We start from the raw sequence: 26,378 nt of genomic DNA, 5'->3' as shown, positions 1-26,378 counted from the left end.
GGTTGCTATTTCAGTTTGCAGCTTTTTTGGGGTTGCTATTAAGAAAGAGGTGACCAGGCATGCTGCGTTTCAGATGGCAACCTGATGAAGGTCACACAGAAATGTTGAAATGGAGTTAAGAACATAACTTGAGCTAGTGACTCTTTTTTCATGTCTTCAATTCACAAGATTGGCTGGTACAATCTGAGCCACACAAACCAATGTGTGTGACCTCTGTCAGTTACTACCACATAATATGATTTTGCTCAAGGTTGCAACAATGCCATCAGTATAAAGATGAGGAAAACCTTGGTTGTATGAGTATAGAAGTGTGTGTGAAATGAAAAAGTGAATTATATGTAGACCAAAATAGCCCTGTAATAAATATTACATTTGTGAGCCACATTTCCTCTTCATTCCTTTCAATTGTATACATAAAAATGTTAAATCAAAGTCTCTTTGAAAATACAACCTCTGAACTAGCACAGAAGGGCTGAGTCAGAAAAAGCCTATCTGACCTTTCATGATTTAGTCATCACACAATGATGCCATCACTCCTTTGCCTTAAGATGGATTATATCTGCAGAACACCAATAGGCAAGGTATGTGATGTGTGAATGGGACTGCATGATAAATATATGGATGGAAATAATTGTCTCTCATGTTTTCTACCCAACGCCTTTATGACATAATCTCTTTCAAATCCTTCTTTATCTCATTCTGGATGCTTCCCCGCTGCAGTCTATATACTGCTACTGCTGTACACAATGAATTAGAAATGAGTAATGGCTGTTTCTGTGTTGCTTTGTTATGGCTCATCATGTCTTGAAACCAGGTTCAACCAACGTTTTTTTGTTATCTACCCCGGCAACGCAAGCTGACAGGCTGAATGACGCACAGCAATCTAGGCCTTTCGAGTTAGGTTACGCCTCTTGTCCTCCATTAATATGTATGCAGCCTCATCACTGTTTTTCACATTTGATTCCTTTCCCCTGATATGAGCTTTGAGAGATGAAAACATATCCTTACCAGAGATAAAAGATAATAAGATGGTCTATTCCTATAAGACATAACCTATTTTATAAAAATACTAGCTTTTTCAAGATGGAACAAAAATATGAATAAAAGATTCATGGTCTGCAAATTAGATCGTCACACTGTAACTTGGCTGTTAGGAAAGGCAGAGACCTGGGAAGCTGCAATATATACATTTAAATATAAAAAATAGACCTTCAGGGTCTGCAGAGTAAATGTATCAGGCTGATGCACTGCTTTCATTCCTTGCAAGAAGGTCAAGTCAAACTTTTATTACTGCAGATCAATTCCTACTTCACTTGATAAGAGCTCCTTACTTAATGAGAACAGTCGAGTTCAAGTCCTTTGGGAAGGGTTTCTATATATTGCCCTGACTGTGTAACTTGTGTTAGGAATGGACTCACTGTTCTGCGAGCAGGGGTTTGAACTCACCTCGGGGTTGGTCCACCTGGTCTTGATTGTCTCAGACATCCGCTGTGTACAGCCAAGCAGGTCATACCCCTCCCTGCTCTACAGGCGGGGCACACAAACACACAACATTTCAACATTAGTACGTCATTCCACTAATCATTTAGAGGAGAACCAAATTACTGTATGCTTATATATCAGTTTATAACTGTATACAAATACAGACAAAATGCATCGTATTTTTTTACCAAAATGATATTATGAAAATATCTTTGCTTTTAGAAAGAAAATCCATTGTGACAAGTCAATTACAGATAACTTTTGACTTTTATGGTTTGCCATCATATCAATACTGTCCGAGATAAATGGATCTTTCACATGAATACACTGACACAGTAAGCAGGATAAAACCTACAGTAGGTTTATGGTAAATAATGTGGCCTTAGGCTGTGTGTATGTGCATGTGTGTCTCATCAATCAATTCCATATGTGGCCATGATGCACGAGTAGACCACTAAATTGTACTGCTCTACTTTTGTTTTTCAGATGTGCATTCACAGGGTAAAGGACAAAACTCGTGCTCTGTAAATTACACTCAGCACACGATGTGGGTCGTCACTTCTGCAGCTAAATGCTCCGCTTTTGTCATTCAGTTTATTTCAGTGTCCACAAACAAAACCCTTGAATGTTTGAAATATTAATCCAAAAACTAAGTCCTGGTTTCTGATACTATCACACCGCTGTTAATTGGTCCTTTGTGCAATAACCCATACTGAATGTGTTTAGTGGGCTGATAACATCTGCCTCTGGTTCTATAATCACCACAAACACCATGCTCTGCAGAACTGAGTGATGATGGAGTTATTCTCACAATCCAGCACCGCATTTGCCCGGCTTACTGGACCAACTGCAATGCTGCACTCAATGACTTTTGACTCCCTAGACCTATTAAATACGCCTGAAGCAGAAAGCCATCTGGGAAATGGAGGAAGGGTGAATTGGCATCAAGCCAAACATAAATGGGATATATTCATAATGTTTCCATTTCACAGTTTTCCTCGGAATTATTTATGTAGCCGTGTAATTGAATCCATTTATTAATGAGATAATGTGGGTGATCATACATTGTTATGTTTAAAATATTACAGAGCCCTAACGAGTTGACTTAAAGACTGCATAGCCTACAGCTGTTGACATATTATTTAGCCTGAATTTGAAATGCAAACCAGATAGACAATGTTTTGAATACTTTATGTCATAGAGTTCAGAGTTGAAGACATTGTGTTCAACTACAGTAGACAGCATGTTGTAAATAAAACAGCGGAGTTTTACCTTATGCACACTTGTCATAGGGCTGGGTGATATGACAAAATGTATTTATCATGGTCTTTTTTAACAAATATCTTGTTGAGATTGCAGTGTTGATCATGACATCACATTTGGAGAAAAATAACTGATTGCGATATTTTGACTGATATTGCGACTTGCGATATCAGAGGCAGAGGGAATGATAAACTTTGAAAAATTATTCACATTATTATTAAATCATTAAGTAAATTAACGGTTATAAAGGGTTTTAATTAAGTGAGTAGAGTACTGTTAGTATGGCAGGACTTCTCTGAAGGACCACAATACTTCATTCAGAATGATATCTTCATGCGATTTGCATATTGTACTAGTCCATATTGTGATTTTGTGAACATTTTGATTATGTTATGCAGGCCTATAAAAATATATAATCATTATTTGGATTTGGATATAATGATATTAGCATCAATATATTGCCCATACCTAACCCGATGTGTTCCGAGTGTGTGACTCACCTTCTGCCAGACGTAGGCCTCATACAGCGTGATGATCTCATGCTCACGGTGCTCACCTTGCACGGCGCACACCACGCAGATGACTTTCTCATCATTTTTACAGTAGAGGGAGCCTTCCTGCTCATGCTCCTTGCAGCGCAGTCTCTCTACTGTCACGTTGTTATTCTTCCCAGCCTCTCCGGCCGCCGCGGCCTCCTGCCCTGCTTCTGCGCCCTCTGCCCCATCGCCGGGCTCAGCCTCCAGCTGCACGCCATTCTGAGCTCCATCTTTTTCCACAGCATCACCACTCTCATCGCCTTTAGCCATTGCCCCTCCGAGAAGCGCCATGTCCTGATTAGCGCCCATCCCAGCTGCCCTCTCCACACCAGCCTCATCCTCAGCTCCATCTCCGACTCTAAAGTCTCTGCTGTTGCCAAGTCCATTATCCTGTGTCCCCTCGTGATTGTAAGGCATTATGGGGTGATGTGTGCTGCTGGCATGTCTGTCAGCATGGACAGAGCAGAAGGCGAAGCTGCAGGTGTAGCACACGTGTGTGGCCGGTTGGGCCTCGTCAGGCTCGCAGGCATCACATGACCCATCCATCTGTGGCAGCTCCTCATGTTTCAGCCCCACAGCTCCATCCTGGGGTTCCCCTTTTTGGTCCATGGTGGCTGATAATAATTCTGGGGATAAAAGGACTAATCTTATAGGAGACACACAGAGTAGAGGACAGGATATTAATAGTTGTGACCTTCTGTGAACAGCTCTCATATTTGCACAGGGGAAAGTCCAAGATCCTCTGGACTAATCCCCTCTGATGTGATGTTAGCAGAGGATATATGGAGGGGTACACACAAAGAAACAACATCCAGAGCAACACAATCTACACAAAATCATCATTTTGCAAGGACAATAAACACGGACACCCCATCTGCAGTCACCTTACTGTCTTTGTGTTCACAGTTTGTTTACTAACTCAGAAAACAGAAAGTGCTGAGTATGGCTATACCCTGGGCATGACCAAACACCCACGCTACTCTTATCTCACCTTCCTCTGCATGGCACCAGGCCCTGACCTTTACGTCTTTTGTTTGTTTATCTTCATGCCCTCTCACCCTACTTTCACTTCACTCTGCAGGGGTGAAAAGGAAAGAGAGAAAGGTTCTTTCTGTGTACAAGTCATGCACCTCTGCCTTTTAGGCAGAGGTGCATGACTTGTACACAGAAAGAACCCTCATTTTCTCCTCACTTTCCATTCCTCCTTTGAGCCCTCCTCTCCTGGGCTATGTCTGTGTACTCTTTCCCCACTGCTGACACAAACAACCGGAAGAAAGATGCTGTAATGCAGAGAAAAGACTCCCCCTCTGCCACAGCTTTCTCTCTCTCTCTGCTACTTCTCTCTCAGACATTCATACAGTGCTTCCTCACACACACATACACAGACATTTTCTCCCTATTCCTGTGGGGTTTACCGGTTTGCAACTCTGCAGTGTACTTACATGTCTTTGTCTCCTTCCTGTTTCTCCGTCTAAGGCTTGTTTTGTGAAAATAAGTGGAGGAATTAGCTTGACGGCTAACTTCCTTAGCACAGCCGTGGTGCTTTGAATTCTATTACTGAGCTGTCGACGGATCTGCGTTCACTTTAGAGCATAAAAGGGGCTCCTGCTTCGATCCGACAGCGTTTACTTCCTTGTTTTCATGAGCTCCTGTCTGTTTTTTTTTCTACTTCCTGCTTGTAGTCTCCTGTGTGTATGTGAACGGTAGAGACACGCAGAGGCTGGAGAGAGAAAACCCGTTTGACAAGCAAGCACTACAAACAAAGTGAAACTCCTTACCGGAGGCAGGTGAAAAACACTCTCCTTACAGTTGCAACGTTAATATTTAAACTAGTAGTTTTGTCATGAGCGATTTTGTTTTAATAATTGTGTTATGTTAATCACCGCTTATGGTCTTTAATGTGTCTAATTGTACGTATGTTTAACATTACCCGCAGCTGTAAGCTAACGTTAATTGATTTTTTAAGCCATTCAAATCGGGCAACAAAAAAATAAAAGCTATCTTGGCTAACACCGACTTACATGTTCTCTTTATACATCCATTGTCAAAACATGTTACATAATTAGATCTTAAGTTGGAGTTTTCTTTGTGCTAAAAATAGGAATAGAATAATAAAAACATGTTCAAAACTCAACAGAAACCACATGATGGCAGAGTATGTTCCTAGAACTCATGTGTGCATTTAAGCTAACATTAGCTATAATGATCAGCTCCTGTTTTCATCAAAAATAAGAAAGAAAAAAAAGTCTTTATAGCCTATGGTTGTTTTATAAAACTGCAGACATTCCTGAAACCTTGCATGTATACTTTGCACGCTCAAATAACAGGCTTGCTTAGATTAATATGATGACATGGTAGTCATCGTGTAATGTACAAGTCATAATAATTAGTTATCATAGTACTTTGAATACCTAACAAACAAACATGGTCTCAACCAATGCAATATAACATTGTTTTGTAGAAAGAATTTTCCAGAAAAGTATACAAAATTAATGACTCGTGTTAAGAGATCAGCTTATGTTCTTTTGTTGCTAGTAAGAATTTGATAATGAGTCTTTGAAATGAACCTTAGATATCAGACTTTTCCCCACATTTCTAAAATGTGTCTTCTGTTTAAAAACACAATTGATTGCTGTTATTCGTATTATAATCATCAATGCCAACGTTTTAACAACATTAATGTCAATATAAGGACCTGGTGATTAGATAACAATAACTCAAGCAATATCAGGCCTATATCAATTGAAAAGCAATCCGGTTTTATTTGTGAGCTTTAAGTAGTGTTAAAAATAGTGCCTGTTATTGTTCATGCATGCATTCAAAAATAAATTACTGCAAAGTGAATGGCAGGCACAAGGCTGAACTTAATGTAGCCCTATATATTTGAATACAGGATAAGGTTCAAATTGAAGGGTAAACACATTGTGAAATTGAACACCGCTGGTTAATGGGGAGTTTCTAATTATGATGTCTGCTTTCCCTTCTGTACACGTCCTTCCTTACCCTCCATAAACCAGCACAGAGACAATGGAGCAGGATTAGAAGTCTGGAGAGAGACAGAGAGATGAGGAAAAACAAGCTGTTCTCTGTTGAGAGATCTAAAGAGGCTATTGAGCTAGGCTTCAGACAAGCAGTATTTGGCATACAATTGTTTACTGCAACTGTGATTTGAATGGCACACAATACATAACTATAAACTACATTCCAAGCCCCGAGCATCCACTTTATATGGATGATGATGATAATGCTGTTTTTGCCAACGTTTTTAGCTGTTTTGAGGAGGATTGCTCCTTTAAAAGGTTAACTGAAAGAATGACTCAATTAAAACATATTTTACTGGTAAATTAAAATTTGCCTTGGCATGAAACTTCCTTAAGCCATGCTTATTTTGAAATTAAAATGTGTTTACAGAGGCTGTTAAATGTATGATGTATGAATGATTCTGATCCGAGTTTTGGCCAGAAATAAGAGCACAAATGAGTTTGCACTTCCAACCATAAATGATCTATTAGTAATAGTAATGAACCAAACCACATGGTCAGTGGAAAGTTAAACGGTCATCTGACTTATTTAAAATGTTTCACAGCAATAAACTGCCAAACAGTAAGGGACAATATTATCTTGCCACAGCATATAACTGAAAACAATTAAAAGGCTCATTGACTTGCAATTCATTAGAATAAGCACTCAATATAAATACAAAATGTGGCTACTAATGGGAACTTTGATTTGTTCTTCCGTTACCAAGGGATTGCAGTGGAATAAAATGTGACACACAATTGGGGCTAAATTGTTTAGCTAAATTGTGTTTCTACAGTTCGTAAAAAGCCTGTGCTTCGAAGTTGGCAACATTAAAAATGCCAAGCTCTGAGAAAAGGCCACCAAGAGTGAAGGCGGGAGGTTTGGCAGACACACACAGAGAGCAGACAGAAAGCTCTACCTAATGCGTCAGTTCTAACATTGTTTTATTGGCATGTGGTCCTTTCTAGATGAAATTTCTGTCAGTGCAAACAGCACCGGTCTGTCAGAGGAGCACTTCTCTCTCTCACCCTTAATCTGTTGATATTTGATTCTGTCTCTCAACTCCCCATTTTATCCCTTAACCTGTCATAGCTGTGCATCATAAAGCACAATCAATATGCTGTTTTGCAAGGTTGTTTGTGGCTTCCTGGAGCCATTTTCTTGCTGCAGTATAACTCAACCCTGCTGAATAAAACCTTTTAAGTTAACTCCTTCAAAAGTGGTTAAGAACACAGACTGAAGTAAAGAGGGATTCATTTAATTGTGCTCAGATGGAGTTTACCTGCTACATTTTTTGTTTTGCTTTGCGAGATATGCCCCTGGTGCTGCACTTGCTCAGTAATGTGTATGTGTGTGTGTCGTAGGGCAAGGTAAAGGAAGGACAGCTGTCAAGCATGATCAGAGGCAGTGAGCAGTGAGATGCAGGTGAGGAAAGAAGAAAAAGACAATTTTGTAAGCAGAGCACATATGAAGGACATAGATACAGACTTATTTGATAAATGTGTCATCCAAGACATTGTAATATCAAGATCTTACAATATTCTCCTAAGAATGCACTCAAAACCTATATTTAGTCCACCCTAGCTTGTGGATTTTGTGCATACATTTTTTGATATTTACTTAAAGTTTCAAGCCTTTAGTTAATGTAGATATTTAAATATAATTGAAATGTCTTCAGCAATGGTTTTCGAGAATATTGATTGGCATGAATGTAAGCTTTTTTTTTTCTACTTGCATTGCAGAACTTCAGTTCAAACACCTCTCGTCATTAAGTTAAGACCTGTTATGATTCCACCCCCTGCTAATAGGGTCGTGAACTTTCCCAGCATCGATTTCAGCTCCATTGGTGTATTGTAGGACGGGCCATAGCTGTCATAAATCAGACTTTCTTTATATTCTGCAGCATTATCTCACAGCCAACTGTGATTATATTATCATGGTAAAAATGATGAGACAACTTCAGTGTAAAAAACAAGGTGTACAGAGGTTCATCTGAATAGAAACAATTTTTTTGTTTTTCTCAGCACCTGAGTGAAGTTCCTATTTCAGTTTCATTAATCTAACTTAAAGCTGTAATGTCTGCCTCAGAACTGAGGTCATATATTTACAAATTGCTAGGCCGCAGCCTCAGTTTCACATTTTTCAAATGGCCGCTCTATCATAAATACGTCCAGAACACATTATCATTTGTATCATGCAAAGCAGCAAGTCATTACCGTCTACTGCCAAAGGCATATCTACACTTATCTCTCTCTCTCTGTCTCCCTCTCGCCTTCTTGTCTCTTTAGAGAAGGAGAAAACATATTTTCAGTGCTTCGTCATAAACACAGAAATACTCAAGTTTGCGAGAATGGGTGAGGCTGAGAAGAAGGCCACTTCCTACACTTTAGGAGAATATGAGTTAAAGGTTGAGGGAATTTTGCATTTTTAAGTTCCTCTAAGAGGCTACAGGTTGGATTGTTGAACCATTGTTTTGGTATTGCTAGAGTCAAAGTCCCCCATAATGATAACAAAAACTTGACATGGGTTTTTGCATGCACTACCAAAATTCTGACTTTATGAGCAATATAGCCCTGCTCAGATTATGGTACCACATTATTCACAATGTCCTATTAGCCTCTGCAAGGCTATTATGAGTTACAACATCTCTTTATGGCTGTCTCCTCTATTCCCTGGAAACCCAGAATCAATATCAAGCTTCGGGGCTGCAGCCTTCCATCAATAAGTCATTTAATCAATAATCCCCAGAGAGTACTGCATCACAACTGTTTTTGTAAGCCCAGGTTCTACAAAGCTATTGAATTATGAGTCTTTGAATTTGTGTATATTTGCAAGGAAACAGTCCTTATTGTGACCACAAATCCATGTTATTTGTACGTATCATTCACACACTTATGGGGAACGCATGCATTGTTCTATTATTTAGTTGGTTTTATGAAAATCTCTGGAAGATAATGATTAGCAGACACTTTTTCCCACTGCCTTTTTTATACAGTTTATCTAGTAAAGTCTCTTCTGTTCGAGTATTTTCCAAATCTCCATGAAGTGAATCTCTGCTAGGCTTTTCCAAGACACATGACGCATGATATCAGATGGACACAGAGACATGAAGTGGGACAGAAAGCACAAAGCATATGAACCGAGTGAATCACCATGACTGGCCTGGCATATATTCCTTCACCGTACCCCACCTCTATTTTATCCCAACACTGCTCTTATCGGCCTGTTACACACACTCTGTAACCACGTAACTGTCTTACACCACCGGTCGTAGGCCTGCCAATATACAACCGGCAGCTTTCTGCAAGGTTCACTGTCTACTTTTTTTCAGAGCTGCAGAAATAGGGAGCCGGGGGACGTCGGTAATAACGTTGTTCAGAACCAAACATCCAGCACGGCTAATATGATGACTTTGAATTCTCACTGCACAGTTCAGTGTGTGGAGGCAATTAAGCTTTGGCTTGTATTCCTGAGGCAAATTGAAATGTATCATACATCAGTAGTCCTTTCATTTATTGGTTACACATGGGAGAGCATTTCAGGTAGTATAGATGGATTATTTTTTATAAATTTGTGTTGAGCATATAGCTTAGTTTGAGCAACAGTTGGAGGTGGAAAATGGAAAAGTTCTTTTTTTTTTTCTCCATAGGTTTCATACAATTTGAATTGTAAAGGTTACTATGTTTAAAAGTAAGTCTGGAATTAATAATTGCTGCAATTTGCATACATTTTCAGAAAAGATATCGTCTACTTTTTGGATTCTTAATGAGATATGCGCAATTGATTTGGATCTTTTCACAATCTTCGAATATAAATATGTTTTTTTAATTAAGTTTTCCTATCATCCATGTGAGGACAACAAAACATCTTATCTAAATGTCTATTAGCAACAACAGTTTTAACCAAAACCAACATGCCAATTTCCACTAACATCATTACCTATGCCAAGTAGATTATTTGCCTGACTAGGAAAGCTCAGGGGCCTCATTTATAAAGGGATATACGCTCAAAAAATGGCGTACGCCAGTTTCTACGCAATGTTTGCGATTTATAAAATTCTAACTTGATGGGAAAATGTGCGGTCCTCCACGCAAACTCTAACCCATGCGTACGCACTAAGCACACAAACGGGAGAGACGAGAAACTGCGACACCGTTGGCAGAAGGAAGAATGGAGAGAAATGTGTGGAAATAATACCATAAATCAAATGTTACCTCTCATTTATGAAATATGAAGAATTCATTTTCAAACATTGATTAATTTAAAGCCAATCTTAAAATGATTAAACAAACGCCTGTTTGAGACTCCTCAGTGCACACAAAAACATAACTTGGAGAAATAAATAAATACGGATATGTTATTTAAAACCACCTCGAATATGTTGTGTTAATGTTATGAAATGTTTTCTCATAAATGATGCGGTAAGCAGGAGGACAGAATTACGTCTAAACTGACGCCGTTTTGCATTTCTATAGGTTGTAGATACGAGCATGGTTTTATATACTATCACGTTTAATCGTGTTTTATGCCGTTTGCCAAGACTTGATAAGTCGCTCGTAAAACACAGGAGGTATGGAAACTAAGAACACCATATGTGGTCAATTGTACAGCTAATATAACACAATACATTAGTTGTATTTCCTTTAACTGGTGGATTATGGATATATAGTTGCTGATCGACAGCTGGAACACAAACCACCAAATACAACAAAATAATTCAGATCCAGTCGTCATGACTCCACTCCGGAGGGATTCCCCGATCATTTCTTACAGTTTCTCATCAAGGGGGTGTCTCCTGTCCCCGGGACAAACACACTGCCTAAGGAAGGTTATGTGTATTGTTTTTGTTATTAACTTTTTTCGGACCACTTATTTATTTATTTTGGTGACGATCCGACCTCCATGCTGCTACTCTGGTTCAAACTGCATCCACCAAACAATATGATTTATCTCAACCTCCCCAAAATAACCCAAATCTGACACGGTGTGAGATGTCTTTTTTAGCTGTTCTCTCGTCATTTCCTGCGATCTTCTTCATGCAGTCAGTCAAACTGAATGAATGAATGGGCGTTTCTTTGACTATTTATAGGCAAATATGGGCGTTACGAGTCGATTGTGATTTATAGAGTGGCGAAGTCACGCCCATCTACTTCCGGTCCATGGGACCTTATTTCGGAAAAATAATGTATTGAAGTCAATGGAGAGAGAAAACTTATCTTTCGATCCCGTTTGAATTGTGCCATGAATTACACATATGATGTTTGTCAATCTTAAAAAATAATTTCCATGTAAAAAAAGTCACAGTTTGTCGTAAAACTGTTGAAATATAAGACTATGAAAAATACGCAACTAGAAAGACTACAAATCCCAGAGTCGCGTAAGTGATGTCACAATTGTTTTCCTCCACTAAGAGATAGCTAAGATCAGCGCCATATAGATAGAATCTATCTATATGGCGCTGGCTAAGATAAGATAACTTTAACAAGATGCCTGTGTGCTTAGTACCAGGTTGTTATCATACCAGCAATGGGTCTTGCTCGTTCTTTTGCTTCCCGTCTGATGAAAGGACCAGGAGTGGCTTGATCAAGTTAGCTACCTAGCTAGTAGCTAGCACGTTAGTTAGCATTACAGCCTTGTCATTTTTATTAGCCTTAACATGAAGTAACATTAAGTAACCCAACATGTTAAACAGTAAGAGTAGTAGTCATATTTCGTGAACCCTTTGAAGAGTACTGTCACCGGTGTGATCATTCTATAATACACAATTTAAGCCCGGGGGAGAAATGCTAACGCTAACTCTAGCATCGACGATCTTCTCTACTTCATGCTATCTGCACAAATGGTTGACATTAAACATTAAAACGACCAGGCAGTTCAGAGAGAATCAAAGGAAGGCAGGCAGGCAGCTTTGCATGACATTCTTCAGGACGTGTTTCATTGTGGTGATAGTGAGGGTAGTCAATTGTTTTGTTGACAGACAGTAGTGATGGCCATCTTGGTGACGTGTGTTGTTGACCAGAGATGTAGTTCATTGAGCGTTTCACACAAACAAATGTGTTACTTCACAGTTTTACGACACATTTTTTTTTTTTTGACTTGCAAAATTATCTTTTAAATTGACAAACATCATATGTGTAATTCGTGGCACAATTCAAACGGGATCGAAAGATAATCTTTCTCTCTCCATTGACTTCAATACATAATTTTTCCGAAATAAGGTCCCATGTAGGTCCACCGGAAGGGGAGGGACTTCGTCACTCTATATTAGGTCTTAACGTTTTTGCATAAATTAGGGCGTGGTCACATTGAGTGACAGCTCTGTCAAGTGACTGCTGCTGTTAGCTTCTTGTCTCTCTGCTAGCTGCTCCGTCTCCGTGAAGCTACAGGGACTCTGCCTGCTCAGTTCATCCAGGGAACACAACTTGACCCCGGCCGTGTTTGTTAGTTCTTCATGCTTATATATCGGACTATTGTGACTCGCTCTGCGGTTAAAACAGACGGTGCATGGATGCGGTTTTTGCGGTAAGTGAAATTCGAGTACTTTATTTATGTGTTTATGATTTTAATCAGCTACGTAATGAATGTGTTAGCGTGTAAGCGAGTGGTAGCTACATCAGTGCTAACGATGCTAATCGTAGCCTCCAAGTTAAAACCATAGACTGTATATATAAAGGTTAAAACGAAATAGACAAGTGTTAAGCGTTAGTGGGATAATACTGTAGAACAAACAGCTTCTGTTTGAGGTTGATAAAATAAGGTCATCCTTGTAACTTAGAGAGATATTTTATTATGTAGGTAGGAACTGTATGCATCGCTAAGGTTAATTTAAATTAGCTATGCTCAAGTATGTAGACAAGCTAACGTCGAAGTAGTGTATGTGAAATCAACCTCACAATAAGATGTGTGTATATTACAATTATTAATGTCATATTTCAAGATGATTACTTAGATATTACAATATGGTTGGTTGAGCTGGAGTTCATTATTGAGCTTACACGTTAACGTCACAGTCATCTGAAGAACGAACCCAAACCTTGTTGTTTTTATTAATTGCATTACCAAATTGGTATCAAATAAATAGTAAGCATTGGTAACACAACTTCCAAAGTTACAGTAAAATAAAAAGGACCCTGACTCGGGCAATACACAATCCAACATGTTCAACAGAAGATAATAAGTTATATTGTTTGTACACATGGTTCTTTACATATATATCTGTTTGTTTAAAGTGTCCAGGTGATGCAGACAGGCTGGACCAGAGAGTGAGAGACAGAACTGGACTCCTCACAGCAGTGAACTTCAGCACAGGTACAAATACTTTTTTCATACTGTACAAAGAATCAAGAAAGATATTGGTTTAAATAAATGAAGTATTGACTTTAATACACTGATATACATTCCATTAAACAATACTAAATACTAGATCACCTACACATCAGTGAAGTTGAGGGGTTTTTCCATGCAAAAGGTTACATTTAGATGTTAACAAGCAATATGACTGTCAGCTTTCTAATTTAATGCATTGAAGGCAAAGATATTTAACGCATAGTGACAACTGCTATTTATCTCTCAATATTGTCTGTAAAAACGTGGTAAAAGTTATTCTTTCAGTGAGACAACAGAGCAAGCTTGTTTTAATAACAGTTAAATATTATTTTGATAATAAAATACATTTCAATGTTGATGAATTTCATACTGTTCATTCATAATCTGATTGTCTTTGTAGCTCACTGTTGAAATAAAAAAAAACATTACAATTACAAAATAATTATATCTACAGCCCCTAAACACAAACACACCTCTTTCATAAATAATACACTTGTTCTGCAATAATATGTTTTATGTTTCCTGTAATTTTTGTTAGGAAAGGACATGCCTGAAAGACACGACTCAGCATCTCCTCTTTCTCCGAGGGTCAAGAAAAACATCCAATAGGAAAATTAAAAGCTGATGTTATGAGATGTTAAGACCAGTACAGGACATTCAAGAAACTATTTTTATTGTGAAAACACAGTCAGCTGATCGAATGCACCTATTTCCACATCTACACTCCATCAGCTGATTATTTCTATTTGCCTCACTTCATGAGCTTCACAACATGTACCTTGTACCGCAGAGTTTGCAACGCAAATAAATGGGGCCAATCTTCAGTCGGATGTGAATGTGTAATCTAACATTTTCAGTAAGAATAATGGACAAAAGGAGTGCAAATACAAATTCAATTTATTGAAATGTGAACCAAAAGTTAATCAAACATGTTTTAAATAAAAAGCACATATGGACAGAAGGTGTAAACCTATTAAATGTATAAGTAAACACATTTAGACAGACTAGGCCTGATCAGGTGGTATCAGCTATGCATGGGCTCCTCCATCAGGCCTGGTCCTCCTCACAGAGGAAAGACCCTCAGTCCTCTCCGGCCAAACCAACAGACAGGACGTCCATCACACGGAGGTTTCTCTCTGAAGTCTCTGCAGCTCTCTGGACACCACGCTGTCTCAATCCGTCCACACTCCACACTGAATATGAGAGGGGAAAAATGAAAATAATAAATGCTTTAGACAATAAGAAATATAAAGATGACTGTTGAGTTGCTCAGTTTTTTTAGATTGTCAATACTATTACTGTATAACTAATATCTCAGGTTAAGAGGCACCTTCAAATAAAGATTGGTCTTTAAATACATTTTGTCTTTTGAATTGTTTGTCTAAAGTCAAGGATCTAGAACTGGTACTTGTAGTTTTAATGATACAGTCTGGTTATAATGCTGTTTGGAGGAGGCCTCACAGGTAAGAGCACTAACTAGCTACCATCACATGTACCTTAACTTAAATGTATTAAACGTATAATTAAGTGATGGCAAAATATAAATAACTAATGTCATGCAAACATATTAATATTTGCTTGATTCCAGTGTTGAATTTAGCACAATTGCATACAAACGTTAAGGGATTTTAAGATTCTGAAGTATTATGCTAAAAACTCAATAACTTAGATTATTATTTATAGTTTTGCTGAATAGTCTCATGTCCGCTTACCTTAGAAACGTAAAATGCGACGGCAGTGTGCAGATGGGGAGCATGTTAGCTTAGCTTGGTAGCTTCAGCTAGCTCTGGAACTTCCAGCTCAGTGGCAGCAGGTCCCGCCTCGGCTCCGCCTCTTTGCCCTTATTTGGAGCAGGCGGGAGTTGGACTCTGACGTCACTGTCGAGCCGTTAGTGGCCGACTCCGCCTACTAAGGGCTTCTCTGCAACTCTGCAGAATCCTATGGGTGACGTCACGGACCCTACGTCCATTTATATATACAGGGTGTTTCTCAATGTCGAGTACGCTTGCTTGGTAGCACATGTCTGCCGAGCATCTTGCTTCAGAAGCGAGTCAAGAATACTTCCTGGCATTTGGAAAACGAAGAGTGGAACACGCTAGCAAGTGTGCAGGTGTGCGTCATATGAGAGGCCCCGCCTTACATCTTCCGCCACAGATTTGGGGAAATTGGTCCGTGCGCAAAGCATTGTGGGGATTTTAAGACCGCGGAGTCTACTCATGTGCAGCCTCGATATTTCTCCAAACGGAGTACGCCGGGCTCGGTAGATTTCCAAGTATGCTGGAGATTGGAACAGTACTTCGGCGGCACTCGATGACATAGTATGCTTGAAATAGTGGCTCTGAAGCAGCTTTACTCGCGATTGAGAAACACCCACAGTCTATGTTTGTACTACGTAAGCAACCTTCCCACGTCAATCCTACGCAAGGCGTTATAAATGAGGCCCCAGGAAACATGCTGTCAAGATGTTTTTTAAAAGCTCTGAGCATTAATATGAAAGACAGCTTTTTGTAGCATCCCTGTTTTCCCCATTACCATTTTAAGGTCCTTACACACCGAGCCGATTTTCGGCGTCGATAGATGTCGGGCCGTCGATGAGCGTCGTGTCGCCCTACTCAGATTGGCTCATGAACAATTTCCAAAATCGGGAAATGAGACCATCCAAGGAGAATGTTAATTCACCATAGGTCTGCGCTCTATGCCACTTTAGTTCTCTTAAGGATTGGACCATATATTGAAAAATAATATTGGACCTCTTTGCATTCCAGTCCTTTTCCAGTCTGTTGGCTTAATGTGATAGATGAGTAAACTCAATCTGCTAGCTTTGGAAGGTGATCTGTGTGTGAAGGCTCTTGCATTTATAATAGTAAGTGGCCATCCTTTAACTCACTGTTGGATTTATAGCCAAAAGAAGGATTTTGGTAATGGACTGTGAGCACAGAGCTGCATGTATTAGGAGAGATTATTGTCAAGGAGTTGCGAGTGTGAATATAAATGAATATGAAGTCTAGATATGAATATGAGGTACAGCAAATGAATGGCCACTGTCAGGTTGAATCCCTTGCCAAGGTGAATGCCATTTTCTGGTCTGAATTTTCAATATTTATCAGCGTTTTGTCAGTTTTTTTGTGCATAACGATGAACTGTTTGGCCTTCACCGACTGTCACCAAAATAGAATAGAGCACAGGTGCTTTATAGGGTAAGCAGGCAGACTATGCAAAACATTGTGAAGCTTGACACCAAAGATGTGGTGCATTTCTGGATTGCAAATGACTTTTACTGTACTGTGCATGGCAAGTCACTTAAATACCAAACCATATATCATATCGCAGGGGCAAGGGGAAAGAATTGTTTTCCACTTTCGTAACTTTTCTTTGTACACAGCTATCGCAATGCCGCTGCTAAGTTCCCAAATAAATAGTGTTATATGTCTGGACTTGATCCGTTGGATAGAGATTGATGAAAGTGAGTCAAACACATTTAGAGGTTTGTGTAAGGTTGTTATGTCTCGGCTTTACTCATGACATACACATTTTCCTGCTACATCTGTGATTCATCAAAAGCAAACAAATGTGTACTTGCCACTGAGTCAAACTCTGCAGAGTAGTGTGCACAACACTTAAATGATCAGCATCCAAATCTTTGGAGCTCAATTAAAAGTTGTTTAACAGACAATATGGCTGCAAATTTACTTTCGCTTTCATGCAAAAACATTCTAATTCACACAATGTTTAGATTAACAGACTGTTTCCACAGACAGGCCTGCTTGGTCACAGCTGGACCATTGCGTGCCATGACATCATAGCAGAGGACACAGAGCAGATCATTGGGCCTATATAACAATGGCTTTCTGTGTTTCGCTCTCTGGTCCCTCTCAGCAGGCCTCTAAACGTGGGTGCCAGGTCACAATGCTCCTCTGTGCCCCCTGACGTATGGCTTCCTGGCACTGATGTGGCCCTGGAAAATTCTCAGGATGATTACCCATGCCAAAAGCCTTCGAACCTTCCAGATCCGAGTATGGCATCCAGTGGGTCTCACGCTCGTTCGTCGGGGACTCAGCTGACAGCACACTGAAACAGAGACAGCTCCAAGGTGAGTGTGTTTAGAGAGATAGGCAGAAAATGTGTGAGAAGTCCTTTTGAAAATTGAAAAATCATTCCAACTTGGCAATAAATGTGCTATTTGGCTGCCAGAACAATCACAATTCTGAGTTTGCTGATGATGATTTAAGGGTTTCCACACACCTCTCAGTAGGAAAAGAAATAGGAAACACATTTCCCACATAAAACCTGACAACAGTTCTTTAAATCAAAGTCTTTCACATCACAGACCCCTCATTATCTTTTCATGCTGACCTTCTGAGTCATATGATTTATGTCGTCTGATCAGAGCCTAGCATGGATCTCCAGGCAACGCCACAACAGTCAGTCATAAGGTGGCAACATGAACCTGATTCCTTTCCTTGACTGAGTGGAGATGGGTTGGGGGAAGGAGGGGGTGAGACTGCATTTGGCACAATCGCTGAGGTAATTACAGATTTAAAGGAGAGAGAAACACACAATGTTCACTCAAACAACTATGCCTGAGGCCATCAAAATGGAGGGGAGTCTTTTGTGTGTGTGTTGCTGCTGTGACTGACTGAGTCGCGAGAAAGAAGGAGACAGAGAAGAAGAAGTGAGAAAAAGGGAAGAGTAGGTTAGAGGAACGATAGAAACAGACAATAGTTTTGTCGAAAGGGTGGGGTGGTTAGGAGGGGGAAGACAAATACAGTTAGTGAAAGGATGAAGATTGAATTTCGTCTTCACGGGCGAGAACGCTGCCTGCGAGCAAACAATAGGATGAAAAGATGACCTGCTGCTGTTCCCTGACTGACGGTTGGACATCTCCTCATCTTCCACATTGCAGCCCCCCCGCCATACTCTAACTCCCTGTCCAACTGCCAGTGTCCAATATCAACTCTTAAAACAATTATTGGACTGCCAGAGGGTGGATATAACGTTGAGTCAGCAAACCAATGCAGAAGACTACCTGTCATAGAGCATGAAGGAAGCTGAGGAGGAGGGTATAAAATGAAAAGAGAAAGAGGGAGGAAGCATAAAGAATGGATGAATCCCTTTAAAAAAAAGAGAAAGGAAATCTAATGACAGCTAAGCAGCTTATTAGTTTGGCTGACACTGGGACTTTGTGTGTATGTGCTTGTGTGGCTTGTTTGTCCCCTGTCTTTGAGGAAATATAACACTAGTCACAGCAAAACCAGATTAAGTGAATCTGTGAAAAAGAACGTTACATGAATGAATACAGTAAGTACATTGATCCTATAAGGAAATCATTCTGAATAGAATGTTGTGTCCTGTGCGTATATGGAGGGAGTGTAGGTGTGAAGTATGAATGAGTCATGATGCTGAGATACACAATCCTGTATACAGTAATATTCTACGGTACGCTGCATTATGTGACATAGCGGGGGCAGAGGGGTTAGCGTCATTTTGTAATGGCTTCACTGAGAATGGGGAAATGAATCGCTAAATCAGTAGGACTGATAATCTGCTCTGGGTGGGAAAAAAACCTGCAGAGAATCACAATGACCTTGCTTTTATCTCCTGCGCTTACAGTTAGCCCTTCCCACTTGCGATTGCCTGGCTAGTACACCACGTAATCCCACGGGATTAAATTGTTTTTGCATTGAACATGTGTAGTGTGTCGGTAGATGAATTTGTACACAGTTCTAAATATGAAATCAGTGCTTTGATGTTAACCACTGCAGGGCCATGTCGCTCCCATTTTCCCCACTTCCTCGATTTCTATCTCTATCCCCCCCTCCCTCTCTCCGGTTCCCGCTGTGTGTTTAGAAATAGGATCTTATTGCCTAAATTGAAAATGGGACTGAGTGCACAACACTCAACACATGGCAGCATATTTGTGGCAGTATGTGAGAGGGGGGAATGAGGGAATGAAGGGAAGAAAGAAGCAGAAAAGGGAATAGTAGGAGGACGAAATATGAAGATGATGAAGGTAAAGATAGAGAGAAGGGGGGGGGTGAATAGACAGGACTACAGAGAGAAGAGGAAGATGAGAGGCTGGGAGGGAAGAGGAATGGTGAGGAGTTTAGAGGCTCTCAAACACATTGCACTCCCAGCACAGCAGATGCCACATTCTGTCTGGCACAGTGATCTGTGGGCCTGCTCTATTTATACCCTCACTGTGTCACTTCAGGGCCACCGCAACACTCAAAACACACACACGCACACATCTAGCATTAGGCTTTTACAGCTCTCCTGCAATGACTGAAATGAGGCAGGATAGAGAGAGGCTCCATGTGAGGGGAAGAGAGGGAAAACAATGTTAGGGCATATGGGGAGACACAATGGGAACAGGATTAAATATATATATACGAATGGATAATGTAAGTGTTGGAAGTGTAGTTTCAAAGTCTGAAACTCCCATGTGAGAGAAAATGCAGATTTTGCTTTTCATTAATGCCTGGCTGGTTTTAGTTGGCAGGCAGGACCATGAGAAAAGGGAGGGTGAACAAACAGTGGTCTGATTAAGCAGCGGGAGGACCCGAGCCTTCTGGATCGCCCTGGTTACTGGGAATAAGAGCCACAAGTTACATCAGCTTTCCACCTTAACAAATCGAGTCGAGTTGGGCAACTCAAAGAGGAAAATCTAAGTGAGTCTTAAATTAAAAAAAGAAGGGCGGAGGGAAAGAGAAAAGGATATAAAAGAGACAATTTGCCTGTTAAAGCTGCAGCAACAAAAACTGCTCATTTCTGTAGAAGTGTATGGTGATTTCATTCTTCCACTACAATACAGAGATGGGAAAATTGAACATGAATCATCTTGTTACATGTGGGAGGAAGGAAAGCTTAATAACAGCATGGCTTTCATTTAACAAGCAGCACGTTGTGGTCTTCTCTCATGCCGTATAATCTCATCTGTGGAGCTATGTTGCATTGTTAAGAGGCAGCACCCCTGCATGTTAAATGGCCTTTGTTTGTAATCAATCAGCTCAAATGTTACAGAAGCAAAGCAGGGTTCATTACACATCCGGCTCAGAGAAACGACACCCCTCTACACATCCATCAACCTCACACACTGCGTAGGATCCTGCAATATAACACTAGCTGGTTGCAAACAGAGGGTGCTCGTACACGCAAACAAAAACACACTCACACATACACAAATAAAGATGGATGTAAACTTCCGCACATTTGTCTGTGACCTATAACTGCGTATGCAAAGTCACACAAACACAATCTAATAGAGCAGAAGGAGGTGGCATTTAAGAGCAAGAGGAATATTTTATGCATGTGCAATAATAAAAAAAAAAGTCTTGCAGGCAATCTTTGAAGGGTCACCTTTGATATTATGAAAAATGAAAGGTTTAAATCATGTCTGTAATAGTTTCTGTGTCTCCGCCAATGTGTGAGAGTAGGAAAGGCTAACTTCAAAGCTGCAATATCTTATACATCTGGTCATGCCGGTTGCAAAAAATTAAATGAAAGCTAGGATAACTGTGTTTGACTGTTTGTACTGAGCACGCCAGCTGCCAGAGGCACAGAAGGGGAAAGGGAGCTTCGCATATGTGTGCACCAGCGAGCGTAGGAGAGCAACAACAACAAACGCTTCCTACTCTTTGAAGCCGATCGTATCACCTTCCCACCAACGCTAAACCTACCCCCCTTCCACTGTCCGTCAGCAAGCTATAAATCCAGGCTCTCATCTGCCGATATGCCTCTGAAGTTCAGGAATGCCCGCATGGGATTTGAGGCCCGGTGAGTTATGGGAACACCTGGGAGGGGTGAAGGGGGGACAGTGAAGGAGAAGGAGGCATCCTTAATACCTATGAAGAGCGACATGTTGACAGCCAACAAAACTAATGGATTAGTTCTGGTGGTCAACTGTCTTAGATGTGGGTAATATGTCTTTGAAACACAGAATCGGCGTGAAATACAAGCCTGCTGACGGCATGCACACACACACTCGCACACACCTATTGTTTTGACCAGATGGGAACATGAGGGCATGTGCTGGAGTCCAGCAGCAACTTCAGCAGGAAAAAAAATGCTGAGAGCTCGGGTATTAGAGGGGGGATGTTTTCAGAAAGGCTGAGGGTTATGAAAACAGAACATGGTCGGGGTCGTGGCCTGGCCTGAATGTCGTTCCTGCACAGCATGCTGAAAGTCACCAATCTGTCCGCTCCTCTGCTCTCGCTACCCTCCATTTGTTTGTCTGTCTGTAAAACCAGATGTTTGTTTGGATGTGTGTACCAGGTGTACTGTATGTCCTTGGCTCCCTTTTAGTCTCTTGCTATATGTTGTGAACATAGTAGTATGTGTACTGTTCGTTTTGATCATGGATTAGTCTTTTATTTTTCTATTTGAGTACAAAAACAGTAGTGAAAATGTTTTTAACTTTTTCTCCTCTCACAAAGCAAAAAAGCAGTTTACATCGATAATGGTGGCAGATTAACCTCTCTTAACTTCAGGTTAAGAAAGTTTGGTACCACTTTACAATAAGACTACCCTTATAAAGGATTCATAAAGGGTTTATAATTAGGTTATTAATTAGGTTGTAAACACTTTATTAATCATTAAGAACCATTTATAAACCAGTTCTAACATACGTCAACACAGGCTCACTATTTGGCAAGATGACTAAGCCTTATATTGGCTACCTAGCTTAATTTGTCTTCTTCATCAGCCATCATCCTTGGTATCTGTAGTTCACTGAGTTGATTCCCCCCCTTCCATCTTGATGTTTCTTGGCATCTCTTTAGGACCATTTATTTACGAGTTACTAACATTTATAGTTGCCAAAAGGGAGCCTTATTGTAAAGTGTAAAACACATTCCCATTTATTAATGAGTTACTACCATTTCTAATATGACTTAGCAGTACAGATAAATATGGGCTCACTATTTGGCAAGCAACCGGTCACAGTTGCCCTGTTTATCTCATAAAAGCTTATTAATTATTTATAAAGTTTTCACAACTTAATTAATAAATGAATTACAAACTATTCGTAAACCCTTTATAAGGGTAGTCTTATTGTAAAGTGGTACCGAAAGTTTCTAATTTCTAGCTTGTGACCTCCAATGTTTCCAGCTGAAATGACAAATGTTGCTGTCAAGTTATATCAGCGGTCTTAAATTTGCTTATTAAGCTAATGTCAGAACCAGGAATTGGTTGAAAGCGCTGACTTGTTTTGAAACAAATTTGTACAAGGGTCTTATATTTGTACTTCAAGCCTATAAACATCATTGTGGTGAAAGACAGAATAAAGCTGCATGTCACCGGCAATCATTTAAAATTCTTGACACCTGATGATCCTTGTAGAAGATAAAGACATAAGACTTAAGAATGAACCTATGTTTTATGAATCTTGTTGCTAACCAGCTTACGATCCTTCCCTTCACCCATAGTATGTATTTTTTTATATATTTTTTTATCTCACTTCCACTGTAAACTGTAAACTGTACACTGATATTGCTCACTTTAGCTTAAACACCGGCATTTATTTTACTCACAAGGTTCCACTAGTTGCCATGCAACCGTTAGCCTTTACATGTTGTTATTTCTAACCTGACAGACACCGGTTAGTGGAGAGCAGTAGCCAAAAGTGTTTTAATAGGGCTATTGAGAGTTAGGGTAAGGGTAAAGTATTGAATTTAGATGTGCATAGTATCATTCACACCACTGCAAAATGTTAAAAAAACATCCAAAGCTTGAGAAGCCTGTGCCTATTTACATTTCCGTAGATGTGTTTGGGTAATCTGTGTTCTGGGGAGGGGGATAAGGATGGACCAGTTTCCCAGAGCCCATGGTGACATATTTGAACTCTTTGATAACTAGCCCATAAAATAAATATATTCAATTGGCAACAGTTTCAAACAAGCTTCCATTATTAATCCATTATAACAATTGCTGATCATCCATTCAATTGATCAACTAATTGTTTGAGTACAGTATGTGTGTCCTTCTATGTGTGCTATGAAGGGTCTGGAATGAAGCCATAAAGATGACATGACTATTGCTCCCTGCTGCCTCCACACATGAGAGGCAAAGCAGGAAGAACATAAAAGTCAACACACAAATGAATAAATCACTGTGTTGCACTCTCATCGCCCTTGCTGCAGATGTCTGTTTTTTGTCTTAGTGCATCTGACAGCCAATCTCTATCCCTTTCTATTTCCTGATGGGAGGTCATCAATTCTTCCATTAAAACTGACTCGTATAGCTGATCTCAGTGATGCATTTCAAACCCCAAGTGTCCAATAAACCCCTCTCTTTTCGCTTATAAATGATACAGAATAAATTAGGTAGTTCACAAATTGAAGGAGGTGGAAAAAAAAATGGAGGCTAAATGAGAATAAATACTTGATATTCCCCTTGTGGGAGACAGTGCTATATTACACAGGATTGTGGAGCACTAAAAAGATTTAGTTTCTCTTTCAGTTGCATTGATTTTGTGGAAGATGTCTTTGTTACCAGCCTTGATGATAAGTCCCCACCCTTAATCAATCAATGCTCTCAGGGATCTCAGAATGGCAATATTTGCACAGCCCAAATAGATGTGAAGAAACAGTATGAGAAAAGGTCAAGGGGATTTAAGGGAAAATGGCGAAAGGGAAAAAGAGAGAGTAGACCCTTTAAAACCGAGACAAGGACAGGAGCCACTGGCCTTTTTGTTTTGTTGGATTCGTCCTCTCTGATTCACAACATTATATGGCCTTACTTTCCCGTAGTCCTGCCAGCTGCTTTTTTTATTGAGAGGGTATTGAACCTCCCACATGCAGCATATCAGTTATTCTGCCAAAAGGATGGGTGTTATGCAGCGTATAAGGTTGAAACACAAAGGTTTGCTGCCTGAGTTTCCACTCAAAGTGAAAAGGAGTGAACTGCAACACCCTGTACTGTTTCCTCTTTTGGTAAAGGGTGTCACAAAGTGCTAGACACTGAGCCTCACCCTGCAGTCGTGTCAGGATAATTGTTGTGGCTGCTGGCACGATGCGCCAGGATGTCTCAGAGCTGTTATTTGAGATGAGTCAGGTTACAGGTGGGAACGGAAAGGAATGTCTTTGGGAGAGGCAATACCTTCAAAGGGGACTTAATAACATATAATTAAAATTCTGTTATAAAAGACGAGAAAAACAGCATGTCTGCAGTTTTCATTGCCCCTTTTTGTTATTGTCCACTTTTTCCTTCTCTGTCTCTGCTATTTCCAGATTCCCAGTTTCAGTCACAAATGTTCCATTCCATTCAAGACCGTCTCAGTCTCACACTATCCACAAACATAAATGGCTTAGAGTTCATTTCTATAGGCAGTTAGGCACCTCTTGACCTTTTTTATTTGAGTGACAATTGAGGGAATTTGGGTCCATTATGGAGTTTTCTTATAACTATAAATAATTTGTATTCAGTGTTACTTTACAAACACTTTGTGTATATCTTTGACGCCTAATAAACGTGTTCAGTGTATTTCCATTCCTTTCCTTTTTTAATATATTCTAAGTCTTGTTTTGCTAACATGCTTATTTGCGAGCTTGCAGTCTTCTCTTTCACTTCCCTTGTTGTCGCACAGTGCTGCATGTATTTGCAAATTCACTGTCATAAACCTGTCAGTGGAATAGTGTGAAACTGACACCAGGAATGTGTAATGCATGGCCTGTGTGCTTGTGCATTCTTTTACATGCAAATCATCATGGTTTTATACAAACAAAATGGACTCTCGCTTGTAAGAGCATTGATCCATAACGTTTCTTGTGATACAAAATAAACAGCTCTACGTGAACCTTTTAAATTAAGGCGTTCTTCACCTACAATATATATGTAAGGTTTACCCAGATAGCCTAACCCTCTGTTCTGTTTTTAACCTCTAATAATATCTTAATTCAACATTTTCAAACCATGTAATATATGTGTTCACTTAGGCTATTTACTATAGCCTTATATTATACAGGCTGGACTAAATAAATCCACAGATAATTAAAAAAATAGAAAAACAATTGGCCAGACAAAATATATAATCTCTCCAGCTTGTTCCGTGTTGCCTTTTAAAAATCACAGCAAAACACTGGAAACACTGAGCTGAAATGAAACAATTGCACATTAAATAGATAGATACAATATTTAGTTTCTTTCTCTCAGAGAGGGCAATGGTAGGCAAAACAATGTACATAATAAAACATATAAATCCCAAATGGCCCTTTAAATAAGGAATAATAATCCTACATTATTCATTATACATCATAAACATTAATTTTGAGGGATAGCAATATGTGTGTGTAGTCTGCCAAGTAGCTTTCTAAATACTTTCAAATACTTCTCGAACCAAAAATGGTATTCAGTACAGCCCTTGAGATTTCCTGGCTCGTGATGCTGCCTAGATTTGAACCCATGCCTAAATGTATAACATCTAAAAGAAGAATAGCAAGGAAATCAATGTGTTTAAGTGTGTCACATTATTTATATATTGCCTCATTTTGCTTTCACCTATGGTTGGTAGCATCATCTCACCTTCAGCAAGGCATGTCCAATCTTGTTCAAATGACAATGATACTGCAGTGTCAGCCATAAACCCCTCTAATGTTTGTCTCCTGTGAGCTCTTCTCTCTTCACCCCTCTAAAGAGTGGAGCCAGCACCTGGACGCAACCCAAAATTCCCCTCTGCCTCTTACTGTATGCCCGTCTTCGTCACTGCATGCCTGAGTGCCTTCCTCTTCTATCTACACTCCTGTCGACCCATCTACT

The 26,378-nt window shown here is 39.9% G+C and overlaps 2 protein-coding genes across 5 annotated transcripts in view; one reads left to right on the top strand and one right to left on the bottom strand.

The window, feature by feature from the left end:
* Window positions 1-4,918, bottom strand: part of trim44 (tripartite motif containing 44) — a 44,259-nt gene extending 39,341 nt beyond the window's left edge. The window contains exons 1-4 of one of the 4 annotated variants that reach the window (XM_034141274.1): window positions 4,724-4,918; window positions 4,273-4,356; window positions 3,246-3,927; window positions 1,447-1,524 (exon numbers count right to left, since the gene is read on the bottom strand). In XM_034141274.1, the coding sequence (XP_033997165.1) occupies window positions 1,447-1,524; window positions 3,246-3,890 (723 nt within the window). In that variant the 5' untranslated portion in view covers window positions 3,891-3,927; window positions 4,273-4,356; window positions 4,724-4,918. The remainder of the gene's footprint in view (window positions 1-1,446; window positions 1,525-3,245; window positions 3,928-4,272; window positions 4,357-4,723) is intronic. The other 3 variants (XM_034141275.1, XM_034141272.1, XM_034141273.1) reach the window with 3 other exon arrangements.
* Window positions 4,919-4,929: 11 nt separating this feature from the next.
* The window catches only part of pamr1 (peptidase domain containing associated with muscle regeneration 1), a 70,160-nt gene continuing 48,711 nt past the window's right edge, over window positions 4,930-26,378 (top strand). Inside the window, exons 1-2 of the mRNA XM_034141270.1 lie at window positions 4,930-5,068; window positions 17,505-17,718. Of these exons, the coding sequence (XP_033997161.1) occupies window positions 17,610-17,718 (109 nt within the window). The 5' untranslated portion in view covers window positions 4,930-5,068; window positions 17,505-17,609. The remainder of the gene's footprint in view (window positions 5,069-17,504; window positions 17,719-26,378) is intronic.

Source organism: Trematomus bernacchii, unplaced genomic scaffold (assembly GCF_902827165.1).
Source record: "Trematomus bernacchii unplaced genomic scaffold, fTreBer1.1, whole genome shotgun sequence".
In the NCBI taxonomy this organism is placed as follows: domain Eukaryota; kingdom Metazoa; phylum Chordata; class Actinopteri; order Perciformes; family Nototheniidae; genus Trematomus; species Trematomus bernacchii.
This window is presented reverse-complemented; position numbering and strand designations above follow the sequence as displayed.